The 13025-nt window shown below is 45.4% G+C and overlaps 1 protein-coding gene across 7 annotated transcripts in view; it reads left to right on the plus strand.

Moving 5' to 3' along the window:
- The window catches only part of Chd4 (chromodomain helicase DNA binding protein 4), a 38407-nt gene that overhangs the window by 6771 nt on the left and 18611 nt on the right, over window positions 1–13025 (plus strand). For 6 of the 7 annotated variants that reach the window (XM_040739246.1, XM_040739247.1, XM_040739248.1 and 3 more), the window contains exons 9-22: window positions 29–207; window positions 386–625; window positions 4081–4284; window positions 4403–4608; window positions 4920–5051; window positions 5132–5228; window positions 6281–6472; window positions 7206–7406; window positions 7605–7742; window positions 8211–8332; window positions 8453–8626; window positions 8882–9023; window positions 9110–9241; window positions 9345–9462. In XM_040739246.1, coding sequence (XP_040595180.1) covers window positions 29–207; window positions 386–625; window positions 4081–4284; window positions 4403–4608; window positions 4920–5051; window positions 5132–5228; window positions 6281–6472; window positions 7206–7406; window positions 7605–7742; window positions 8211–8332; window positions 8453–8626; window positions 8882–9023; window positions 9110–9241; window positions 9345–9462 — 2277 coding nt within the window. The remainder of the gene's footprint in view (window positions 1–28; window positions 208–385; window positions 626–4080; window positions 4285–4402; window positions 4609–4919; window positions 5052–5131; window positions 5229–6280; window positions 6473–7205; window positions 7407–7604; window positions 7743–8210; window positions 8333–8452; window positions 8627–8881; window positions 9024–9109; window positions 9242–9344; window positions 9463–13025) is intronic. The other variant, XM_040739252.1, reaches the window with a different exon arrangement.

Here is a 13025-nt window from a genome sequence, read left to right on the forward strand (position 1 = left end):
AATTGGGCTTTCCCTCTTCCTTGCCCAGGCGAGGAGGAGGTGACTGCTGTGGATGGTTATGAGACAGACCACCAGGACTATTGCGAGGTGTGCCAGCAAGGCGGTGAGATCATCCTGTGTGATACCTGTCCCCGAGCCTACCATATGGTGTGCCTGGACCCAGACATGGAGAAGGCCCCCGAGGGCAAGTGGAGCTGCCCACACTGTGTGAGTACCTGGGTACCCCTTAGGGCAGGGGTGGGGTGGGGGATGAGCTTCTTTGGGCCTAGGTGGAAATAGAAATGGCTGTCAATTTTGGAAAACATCTGAAGGGACAGTGGCAGTAGGTTCTGACTTGGGGTGGGGGTGGGGTGGTAATAATCTGATCTCTGGTTCTTTATTGCAGGAGAAGGAGGGCATCCAGTGGGAAGCTAAAGAGGACAATTCTGAGGGTGAGGAAATTCTGGAAGAGGTTGGGGGAGACCCAGAAGAGGAAGACGACCACCATATGGAGTTCTGTCGAGTCTGCAAAGATGGAGGGGAGCTACTGTGCTGTGACACCTGTCCTTCTTCCTACCATATCCACTGCCTGAACCCGCCCCTGCCTGAGATCCCAAATGGCGAATGGCTCTGTCCCCGGTGTACCGTAAGTAACTTCAGTGAGGGTGGAAGATGGGCAGTATCATATAATAAATAGCACAAAGGTTTGCTCCCTTGTAGGCATTGTGAGACTGAGGGCGTGGAGAAATCATTAGAGACCTACCCATTTTCTAGCTGAGACAGGAATTTTGTATTTTGTTTGTTTGCTTCTTTGTTTTTTGTTTGTTTGTTTTTTTGAGACAGGGTTTCTCTGTATTGCTTTGGAGCCTGTCCTGGAACTCGCTCTGTAGACCAGTCTGGCTTCGAACTCACAGAGATCTGCCTGCCTCTGCCTCCCAAGTGCTGGGATTAAAGGCGTGCGCCACCAACGCCCGGCCTTGGTAGTCCTTTGAAGCAGGATGAAATACTGTTTTAGTTTAGAGTAGTGATTCCTTTTTTTTTTTTTTTTCGAGACAGGGTTTCTCTATGGCTTTGAGGCTGTCCTGGAACTAGCTCTGTAGACCAGGCTGGTCTTGAACTCACAGAGATCTGCCTGCCTCTGCCTCCTGAGTGTTGGGATTAAAGGCGTGCGCCACCAACGCCTGGCACACACATTTTTCTTTTCTTTTTTTTTTTTTTTTCTTTTTTTTTTTTTTTTTTTTGGTGTTTTGAAGTGAAGTCTTACAGTCCAGACTGGCTGGCCTTGAACTCACTATACAGTGTATGTAACTCAGGCTGGCTTTGAATTCATGGTATCTCCTGGGTGCTGGGATTATAGGCATTAGTCCTACACGTGATCCTGTCTTTAAAACTTTGATTTTGGGAGGTGGAGAGATGGCTCAATGATTAAGAGCTCTTGATACTCTTGCAGAACACTGTTTGGTTTATTATATTTTATTTTTGTTTTTTGTTTGTTTTTTGAGATAGGGTTTCTCTGTGTAGCTTTGGAGGCTGTCCTGGAACTAGCTCTTGTAGACCAGGCTGGTCTCCAACTCACAGAGATCCTCCTACCTCTGCCTCCCAAGTGATGAAAGGTGTGCAGCACCTCCGCCCTGCTGTTTTTGTTTTTTTAATATATGTTCTGCCTGTCTTGGAGTGGCCTTGAACTAGATCTGCTTGCCACTGCCTCCTGCCTGCCTGCTACACTGAAGTTTCTTCCCCTTCCTGTCAGCCAGCCCTTTGTTCCTCTTTAATAGGTCTGTGTCTACTTATATGTCCTGTGTGCATACATGATTTTATGTGTCTGTGAGTTTAGGACTCAAACATTAGAGAAAACGTTAAGACTGACTTAATTTTCCTATATGATTGCCATAAACCTGTTTTCCTCTAAATGATATAAGTTTATTTATTTATTTTTAAATTTATTTATTTGTTATGCATACAGTATTCTGCCTGCATGTATGTCTGCAGGCCAGAAGAAGGCACCAGAGCTCATTACAGATGGTTGTGAGCCACCATGTGGTTGCTGGGAATTGAACTCAGGACCTTTGGAAGAGCAGTCAGTGCTATTAACCACTGAGCCATCGCTCCAGCCCACAAGTTTATTCTTTTTTTTTTTTTTTTTTTTTTTTTGGTTTTTCAAGACAGGGTTTCTCTGTATTGTTTTGGAGGCTGTCCTGGAACTCACTCTGTAGACCAGGCTGGCCTGGAACTCACAGAGATCCGCCTGCCTTTGCCTCCCGAGTGCTGGGATTAAAGGCATGTGCCACCAACGCCTGGCCACAAGTTTATTCTTTATAGCTGAAAAGGTTGGGTTGTTATAAATACACTACATTTTCTCCATTATTTCTTCCGTTGATGAACACCTACGTTGGTCCTATAACTTAGCTCTTATATACAAGTGCCACAATAAACTTATTTTTGAGACAAGGAGCTCATTATGTAGCCCAAGTGGGCCTTGAACTCATACCATCTATCTCATCTTACTGAGTATCAGGAGTAAAGCTCAGGTTACTGTGCCCGGCTTCACTTCAGTCTTGATGTCTTGCCTCAATTCTTGATAGCTTAGACTGTTTGAGACCCCATTTGTTGCATTTAGAGTGCTTAAGACAGGGAATCCGCCAGGCGGTGGTGGCGCACGCCTTTAATCCCAGCACTCAGGAGGCAGAGGCAGGTGGATCTCTGTGAGTTCGAGGCCGGGCTGGACCGACAGCCTCCAAAACAATACAGAGAAACCCTGTCTCGTAAAACAAAACAAAAAAAACAAAGCAACAACAAAAAAAAAGACAGGGAATCCTTGGCTCTAGTTCTGTGAATTTTCTATGCCGAACCATTCTGGATCATTGTTTAATGTATAGCTACTTGGCTTTTTATTTTAAGTTCTCTGATAATGTACAGAAAGGGAGAGAAAATTCTAATGTTCTTTACTTAGAGAGGGTCATGAGGTTAAGATTTTATTTGAAATGAAGTCTTATGACTCATTGACAAGATTTTTGGACTTGTCTGCTATTTTGTTTATAATTTTTTTTTTTTTTTTTGGTTTTTCGAGACAGGGTTTCTCTCTGGCTTTGGAGGCTGTCCTGGAACTCGCTCTGTAGACCAGGCTGGCCTCGAACTCACAGAGATCCGCCTGCCTCTGCCTCCCAAGTGCTGGGATTAAAGGCGTGCGCCACCAGCGCCCGACTTTGTTTATAATTATTTACAAAAACTTTTTTTGATAGGGTCCCAGTTTATAGCCCTGGCTTGAAATCCACTGTGTAAAACAGATAGGCAGGTCTCCAATTAACAGAGCTCTACTACCTACCTCTGTCTCCTCAGTGCTGGTATCAAAGATTTAGGTCACCAGACTCCCTGTAGTTTTTAACTTTTATTTTTCTGGGTATGATGGTTCGTTCCTTTAATTCTAGCAGAGGCAGTCAGATCTCTATGAGTTTAAGGTTGGTCTGGTCTGTATATTGAATTCCAGGCCAGCTAGGGCTCTGCAGTGAGACTTAGCTGAAAAGAAAAAAAGTATCTGTGTGTCTGTGGGTATTGTATATGCACATGTATGTGTAGGGATCCAGCCTCTTGTGTGCCTAGGTCAGGAAAGCAGCAATGTGCCGCTCTATTATTCCACTTTATGCCTTTGGAAAGAATATTAATAAGTCTTATTAAGCCTGAAGCTGTGCTGGCAGCTAGCAGGCTCCCATGATCCTCTCTTCCTTCTGCTCCCATAGCATTGGGGTTGCAGGTTGCATGACTATGTGTGGCTTTCTGTGTGGGTGCTGGGGGTTTGTTTAATGATGGGTGTTTTTCGCTGTATGTATGTGTAGACCATGTGTACTCAGTGAGAGAGGACCCTAACCCCTGGAACTGGAGTTACAAATGATTGTTAGCCAGAATGTGAATGCTCGGAATCAAATGTGGTTCTTCTGGAAGACCAGCACGTCTCATCTCTCCAAATGCTGGCTGTTTGAACCCAAGTTCTCATCCTTGTGCAGCAAGTGGTCTTACCCATGCTCTCATAAACATTAATGTTTATTAATTCTTGGGTAATTTCTTTATCTCCCTGTGGTTTTTGAGATAAAGTGGTCTCTTTTTCAGTGTCCAGCTCTTAAGGGCAAAGTGCAGAAGATCCTGATTTGGAAGTGGGGCCAGCCACCATCTCCCACACCAGTGCCTCGGCCTCCAGACGCTGACCCTAATACTCCTTCTCCCAAACCTTTGGAGGGGCGGCCAGAGAGACAGTTTTTTGTAAAATGGCAAGGCATGTCTTACTGGCACTGCTCCTGGGTATCAGAACTGCAGGTAAGCCTGGGACAGGCAGTATGGGTGGGGTGACACTGCAGAGATGGTAAGAAAACAGCCTTGTGAGTAAAGGCTGGATGGAGTTTCAGGGTGGTTTATTTTGTCTCTCTGCTCCCAGTTGGAGCTGCACTGTCAGGTGATGTTCCGAAACTATCAGCGGAAGAATGACATGGATGAGCCGCCTTCTGGGGACTTTGGTGGAGATGAAGAGAAGAGCCGAAAGAGAAAGAACAAGGACCCCAAGTTTGCAGAGATGGAAGAGCGCTTCTATCGCTATGGAATAAAACCGGAGTGGATGATGATCCACCGAATCCTCAACCACAGGTACCAGTTTGGCTCCCTGGAGGTAGTGTACTCTTACTAAAACAGTTAAGAGTGGCCATTGCCAGTGACTTACACTCAGTAGACATTCTGCTGTAATTCAGTGACTGAGTCCTGGAATTTGGCCCATAGGGAGAGTATAAATTAGAGAGAGAGATTAGTGGTCCAAAGACAGATACCATTGAGGCTTTGAGTACGTGTGGAGTCTGGCACATTTAGAATGAATGGTTTTGTCAGTTTTTAAGAGCAAGGCTGACTGAGGAGGTGAGGAAAGTTGCTTTCTGACTCTAAGGAGTTCTTTATTGACCTTGTAGTGTGGACAAGAAGGGCCATGTTCACTACTTAATCAAGTGGCGAGACTTACCCTATGATCAGGCATCTTGGGAGAGTGAGGATGTGGAGATACAGGACTATGACCTGTTCAAGCAGGGCTACTGGAATCACAGGTAGGTGCTCGAACGGGGCAAAGAGTAGAGCTGCCCTCTTGAAAGGACCCCAGGCAGCCGTGGTCTGTTTCCATTCCTAGGGAGTTAATGAGGGGAGAGGAAGGTCGGCCGGGCAAGAAGCTCAAGAAGGTGAAGCTTCGGAAACTGGAGAGGCCTCCGGAGACCCCAACTGTTGATGTGAGTTGGGGTGAAAGGAAGGGCATCATTTGTTGGGTGGGCAGTATATCTTGCCTGCTGCATTCTCATGGTGAACGAAGCTCCGAGTCATGGCCTGCAGATGACTCTAGCTTAGATGCTCTGGAGATATCACATCCTCCCTTTTAAGTAAAAAAAAAAAATTCTGGGATTTCATTCATTCTTCACCATCAGAAAAAACAAACCCACAGAAGGGATATTGTATGTGATGACAAATATTGTCTAGGGAGTGGTCTTATACACAGAGCTTGTTTATTTGAGAAAAGGCAGGGTCTCATAGCTGAGGCTGGCCTTGAACTGATCTTCCTGTTTCCACTTCCCACATGCTTTGACTGCAGGTATGTATCACCATCACACCTAGCTACCTGGCAGACCTAGTGGAATCAGTGTATTGGTAGTCTTTGATTTTCATTTTTTAAAAAATAATCTATTATTTTAGTAGCATTGGTGTTTTGCCTGCATGCATGTCTGTGTGAGGGTATCAGATCTTGAGAGTTACAGAGCACTGTTAGCTGCCATGTGGGTGCTGGGAATTGTTCCCGAGTTATTTGGAAGAGCCGTTAGTGCTCTCAACCACTGAGCTATCTGTCCAGCCCCTGGTTTTCATATTGAACTCAATCCTTCTGTTTCAACCTCTAAAGTACTAGGATTACGGGCTGGAGAGATGGCTCAGAGGTTAAGAGCACTGACTGCTCTTCCAGGGGTCCTGAGTTCAATTCCCAGTAACCACATGGTGGCTCACAACCATCTGTAATAAGATCTGGTGCCTCTTCTGGCGTGCAGACATACATGGAGGCAGGATGTTGTATTCATAATAAATAAATAAATCTTTAAAAAAAAAAAAAAAAAAAAAAAGTACTAGGATTACAGGCAGGTGCTACCATGCCTGGCTTCCTTAAGGGTTTGTTTGTGTGTTTTTGTTTTTCTTTTAGCTCTTAGAGGAAAAAAATATAGTGAGGAAGTGTGAAGGAAGCTACTGTCTCATGGGAAAAAGGGAAATCTTTACCAACTCTGTCTTCTCTCTCATCCTTCAGCCGACAGTGAAGTATGAGCGGCAGCCCGAGTACCTGGATGCCACAGGTGGAACCTTACACCCCTACCAGATGGAAGGCTTAAACTGGCTGCGCTTCTCCTGGGCTCAGGGCACGGACACCATCTTGGCTGATGAGATGGGCCTTGGGAAGACTGTGCAGACAGCAGTCTTTCTCTACTCCCTCTACAAGGAGGTAAGGATGGCAGGGTTAGTTTTTGATGTGGGTATTTATTTTTCTTGTACTTGAGGAGAGGATGGAAGGGAAGAAGGAAGTCTGACTTTGAACACTACTGAGGGATAGGAAGACGTAGGTCTGCTGGGGAGTTCAAGACAGGGTTTCTCTGTGTAGCTGGCCTCGAACTCTGTCTCCTGAGTGCTGGGATCAAAAGCATGTGCCACCAACACCCAACCTCCACTCTGGAATTTTTGTGTGTGTGTGGGGGGGTGTTTTACCTATAAGTATGTCTGTCCACCACTGGTGGAGACCAGATTCCAATTTCAGATATGAAACTGGAGTTACAGATGGAGCCATCATGTGGGTCCTGGTATCTGAACGGGGGTCCTTTGCAAGAGCTGCCAGTGCTCTTAACCAGTGAGCCATCTGTCCAGCCCTGCTGTGGCAGTGTGAAGGGAGTGGAGCCATGCTAGACGTAGTGTGTCTGTCCTGGGCATTGGGAATGTGTGTGTTTTGAGGTAAACAGAATTACGGTTGGATTTAGTGGTAGGGAAAGTCTTGGTGGAGCTTGGCTTTGTCAAGGTGGGTGTTGTGTTTTGGAAAAGAGGATCAGACAGTTTTGAAATGAGAACAGTGGGTGGGAGCAGTGGTGCACATGTCAGGCCCCAGCTTCTCTGAGTGTTGGGGCGAGGTGGAGTCTGTTTGAGGATGATACGACTCTTAGTCCTGATTCTGCCTGCTTTCTCCCTAGGGTCATTCCAAAGGCCCCTTCTTAGTGAGTGCTCCTCTTTCTACCATCATCAACTGGGAGCGAGAGTTTGAGATGTGGGCTCCTGATATGTATGTCGTAACCTATGTGGGTGACAAGGACAGCCGTGCTATCATCAGGGAGAATGAATTCTCCTTTGAAGACAATGCCATTCGTGGTGGCAAGAAGGCCTCCCGAATGAAGGTATCTCAGTGCGGGGAGGAAGAGGATACTGTTTGAAAGGGATTCATTGCTTTGGGCTTAGTTTGCTGCTTCACCTGATCTCTGAATAAAGCAAAAGGATAACTCTGGGAGTGGGGAAAGCCTACCTGCCTCTTGCTCTGGCTCTGCTGATATTGGAGGTGTGGACCAGTATTGAATAACCAACTCATCTTTATGCAGAAAGAAGCATCCGTGAAATTTCATGTTCTGCTGACATCCTATGAATTGATCACCATTGATATGGCCATCTTAGGTTCTATTGATTGGGCCTGCCTCATTGTGGATGAAGCCCATCGTCTGAAGAACAATCAATCTAAGGTGAGTAGAGAGGGAGGTGATAGTCTTCAGTTTTAGTCTCTTGGGAGCATCCTCTCTTTGAAATAAACCTAAGTAGAGAAGAAAGGAAAAATGGTCTTTGTTTCCTTCCTTACCTGTGGTAGCACTTCTGTGGCCGGGCCTTTAAGAATGATGGTGGGGGTGGGGAGGGGGGTGGGAGGTAACAGGGGTGGCTGGACAGATGGCTCAATGGTCCTGGGTTCAATTCCCAGCACCCACATGGCAGCTTTCAATGGCCTGCACCTGTACCTCCAGGGGATCCAACACGCTAATGCAGACATACACATAGGCAAAACACCAATGAACATAAAATAAAAATAAATACATCATTAAAAAAGAATGATGCCAGCCATGGGATGAGAGAATTGATTTCACTGGACAGTGAAACAGCTTGGGATTCTGTAGAGATAGATTGGTGCTCTGATTTCTTGAATTTCTTCTCTTCCCCAGTTCTTCCGAGTTTTGAATGGTTACTCACTACAGCACAAGCTGTTGCTAACTGGGACTCCATTACAAAACAATCTGGAGGAATTGTTTCATCTGCTCAACTTTCTCACCCCTGAGAGGTTCCAGTAAGTGTGTTTGTCATGGTCAGTCCATGGTTATCCTTTTAATTCTTCCGTTGTTGCCCATTTCCTATATTAGTTCCTTCCCTTGTTTCTCCCTCTCCAATGACTTTTTTTTTTCTGAAGCAATTTGGAAGGCTTCTTGGAGGAGTTTGCTGACATTGCTAAAGAGGACCAGATTAAAAAGCTACATGATATGCTGGGACCTCACATGTTGCGGCGGCTTAAAGCTGATGTATTCAAGAATATGCCATCCAAGACAGAACTGATTGTGCGTGTGGAGCTGAGCCCTATGCAGAAGTGAGTGTGGAGTGTGGAAGCCTGCCACTCTGCCAAGGCTTGTGGTGACAGGAGCAGGCAGGGCCTGAAGACACCTGAGAGCTGGGGCTGGAGTTGGGAGTTCTTAGTTATACCTTCCTGTGTCTAACACGACGGCGGGGTGGCTAGTGTTAGCCGAGCTCCACAGTGAGGAATGTTGGAAAGATGACCTCAGGCAGTTGGGTTACTTCATTAGTCATTTAAAGACTTGAGTCCAACCTGTGCTTGTTCATGTAGGAAGTACTACAAGTATATTCTCACTCGGAATTTTGAAGCACTTAATGCTCGAGGTGGTGGCAACCAGGTTTCCCTGCTAAATGTGGTGATGGATCTTAAGAAGTGCTGCAACCACCCTTACCTCTTCCCTGTGGCGGCGATGGTAAGTTGTGCCACCTCTGTCCGCCCTGGTGCTCACTCCTCCTTGTGGGCGTTCTTTCAGTATATTTTCCTTTGCTCGGTCACCAGGAAGCTCCTAAGATGCCTAATGGCATGTATGATGGCAGTGCCCTCATCAGAGCCTCTGGGAAATTGTTGCTGCTACAGAAGATGCTCAAGAACCTTAAGGAGGGAGGGCATCGTGTACTCATCTTTTCCCAGGTATGTAGGCCCAGCCAGAACTGCGGAGACAGTGGGGCAGCCTAGTGACTGAGAAGAGGGATGATCACCGGGCAGCTCTATAATTAAGCTGTTCTTTTTACAGATGACCAAGATGTTGGACTTGCTAGAAGATTTTTTAGAACATGAAGGTTATAAATATGAACGTATTGATGGTGGGATCACTGGGAATATGCGTCAGGAGGCTATTGATCGCTTCAATGGTAAGAGAGGAATGGCTTATTTCGAGGCAATCATTTCCTGTCCTTTTTTTTTGTTTGGTTTTTAAGACAGGGTTTGGAAGCTGTCCTGGAACTAGCTCTTGTAGACTAGGCTGGTCTCGAACTCACAGAGATCCGCCTGCCTCTGCCTCCCGAGTGCTGGGATTAAAGGCGTGCGCCACCAACGCCCGGCTCTGTCCCTTTTTTTAATAAAGAAATATTATTGCTGGATGATGGTGGCATATGCCTTTAATCTTAGCACATATCTCTCTTGAGTTTGAGGCCAGTTTGGTCTACAGAACTAGTTCCAGGATAGCTAGGGCTAGACAGAGAAACCCTATCTCGAAAAAAAAAATTTATGTATGTATGTATGTATGTGTGCATATACACCTATATTTGTATATGTGATGATGATGGTGGGCATGGTGTGCACACCTTTACTCCTAGTACTCAAGAGACAGAGACAGATGTCTGTGAGTTTAAGGCCTGTTGGTTTACGTAGTGAGTTCCAGCACAGCCAGAACTATGTAGAGAGATCCTGTCTCTCAAAACCCCAAACAACAACAATAAAAATAATTACTTTTCATGTGTGAGTGTTTTGCTTGTGTTGTAAGTATGTGCTCCCACTATGTGGCTGCCTAGGTACTAGAGTTACAGAGGGTTGTGACAGACTGTGTGGGTGCTGGGACTTGAACCTAGGTCCTCTGTAAGAACAATCTTGCTATGTATCCTTGGCTGGTCTGGAACTCTTTTTTTTTTTTTTTTGGTTTTTACGAGACAGGGTTTCTCTGTATTGTTTTGGAGGCTATCGGTCCAGCCTGGCCTCGAACTCACAGAGATCCGCCTGCCTCTGCCTCCCGAGTGCTGGGATTAAAGGCGTGTGCCACCAACGCCCGGCCTGGTCTGGAACTCTTATGTAGACCAGGGTGGACTCAAGTGCAAAGATGTACCTGCCTTTAACTAAGTGCTAGTATTAAAGGAGTGTGCCTCCTGCCTTCCTCAATCATGCATGTTTGCAACTGCATCTGCACACTTGTGTACTATAGCACCGATGTGGGAATCCCAGGAAAACTTCCAGGAATTAGTTCTCTCCTAATACCACATAAATCCTAGGGATTAAACACCAGTCATCAAGGAATCATTATCTGTTGAGCCATTTCACTGGCCCCACTGTTTTTTTTTTTTTTTAAGATTTTATTTTGTGTGTGTGTGTTTTGCCTGTATGTATCTTTTGTTGTTGTTGTTGTTGTTGTTGTTGTTTTGTTTTTTGAGACAGGGTTTTTGTTTTTTTGTTTTTTTTTCTTTTCTCTGTATTGCTTTGGAAGCTGTCCTGGAAGTAGCTCCTGTAGACCAGACTGGCCTTGAACTCACAAGGATCCACCTGCTTCTGCTTCCTGAGTGCTGGGATTAAAGGCGTGCACCACCAACGCCCGGTGCCTGTATGTGTCTTTATATGCCATAGGCAATGTAGTACCTGCAGAGAAACCAGAAGAAGGCATTGGATCTCCTGGAACTAGAGTTATAGCTGGTTGTTCCGTCTCCATGTGGATTTTGGGTATGAACCCAGGTCCTCTGGAAGAAAAGCCAGTGCTCTTTACTGCTGAGCCATCTCTTTCCAGGACCTCAGCTTATTCTTTTTTTGTTTTTTTGAGACAGGGTTTCTCTGTGAAACAGGTCTGACTGTCCTGGAACTCACTCTGTAGACCAGGCTGGCCTTGCACTCACGGAGATCTGCCTGCCGAGTGCTAGGATTAAAGGCGAACTCTACAACTGGCCCCCAGATTGTTCATTTGCAGCTGTTTTCTCAGTAGTTCTTAGGTGTGACAGGTGCCTGAAGAGGTGCCTAGAGTTACGAGCTAACTGATAGGAACTGAACCTGCTTTGTCTGTGAGAGCAGAGAGTACTCTATCTCCAGTCTCAAGGACTAGATTTGGTGATGCTCAAATAAGTGGTGGACTTGTCTGTCTCAGTAGATGGAAGTACGCCTTCCCCCAACCTTTAATTTTTATTTATTTATTTTGAAACAGGGTCTCTCTGTATAGTACTGGCTGTCCTGGTTATTTAAAATATTTTAGACTTAAAAGTTGTAAAACAATACAGAGTTAGCTTGCTGTCTTAATAGCTAGCAGCTTCCAGTGCTTGGTGGCATATGCATGTAGTCTCAGCACTTAGGATGTCAGTGGAACTGGAAAGAACATTGATTGACTGTTCTAGAGGATCTGGAATTTGATTTGCTGCTAGCACCCACATGGCAGCTCATAACTCTAACTCCAGTTTCAGGGAATTCAACATCCTTTTATGGCTTCTCCAGGCAGTACACATGCTGTGCACAGACATACATGAAGGCAACACACACACAAAAGTAAAGATAAAAAATATTTAAAAATGGGCTGGAGAGATGGCTTAGAGGTTAAGAGCACTGGCTGTTCTTCCAGAGGTCCTGAGTTCAATTCCCAGCAACCACATGGTGGCTCACAACCATCCGTAATGAGATCTGGTGCCCTCTTCTGGCGTGCAGACATACATGGAGGAAGAATGTTGTATTCATAATAAATAAATAAATCTTTAAAAAATATTTAAAAATAATTCAATGATACCTGGGCTACATGGCTGTATGAAACCCAGTCTGGAAGGGGAAAAAAAGACCCAGTGAGATGGCTAGCAGGTGAAGGTACTTGCCACCAAACATGTCTGTCTTGATTTTTATCCTGGGGACTCATGGTAGAAAGAGCCAACTCCTGCAAGATGTCCTCTCTGACTACACATATGTGCACATGCACGTACATACACAAAATAACGTAATTATCACCTGCTAGCCATCTCACTTGGTTTTTTTTTTTTTTTTTTTTTTTTTTTTTGGCGTACACCTTTAATCCCAGTACTAGGGAGCCAGAGGCAGGTGGATGAGTTCGAGGCCAGCCTGGTCTACAGCAAGTTTCAGGACAGCCTCCAAAATAATACAGAGAAACCCTGTCTTGAAAAACAAAAAACAAACAAACAAACAAAAAAAGCCTCTTTAAAAGGCCAGTGAGGTGGTTCAGTGGGTAAAGGTGCCAAGCTTGTTTACCTGAGTTTCTGTGTCTGGGAGTCACATAGTGGAAAGGGAAGGCTGGCTTTGTTTACCTGAGTTTCTGTGTCTGGGAGTCACATAGTGGAAAGGGAAGGCTGGCTTTGTTTACCTGAGTTTCTGTCTGGGAGTCACATAGTGGAAAGGGAAGGCTGGCTTTGTTTACCTGAGTTTCTGTCTGGGAGTCACATAGTGGAAAGGGAAGGCTGGCTTTGTCCTCTGGCCTCTATTTTGGATCTGGAGAGCATAATCCCATATCCCAGCACATAGATGCACACAAAATGAAGGGGGCATGAGGAATTGTCTGGGGCTGTAACCCAACTGTTACGAATGCTTGCCTAACATGCATGAGGCCCTTGGTTCAGTCCTCAGCGCTACATAAAGTGTGGTGACATAACTAACCTCAGCATTGGGGAAGGAGGCAGGAAGTTCAGTTATCCAGAGAGTTTAGGACCACTCAGATCTGCATGATACCCTGTTTCAAAAAACAAAAAAACAA

The sequence above is a fragment of the Mesocricetus auratus genome, unplaced genomic scaffold (assembly GCF_017639785.1).
Source record: "Mesocricetus auratus isolate SY011 unplaced genomic scaffold, BCM_Maur_2.0 Super-Scaffold_100676, whole genome shotgun sequence".
NCBI classification, from domain to species: Eukaryota; Metazoa; Chordata; class Mammalia; order Rodentia; family Cricetidae; genus Mesocricetus; species Mesocricetus auratus.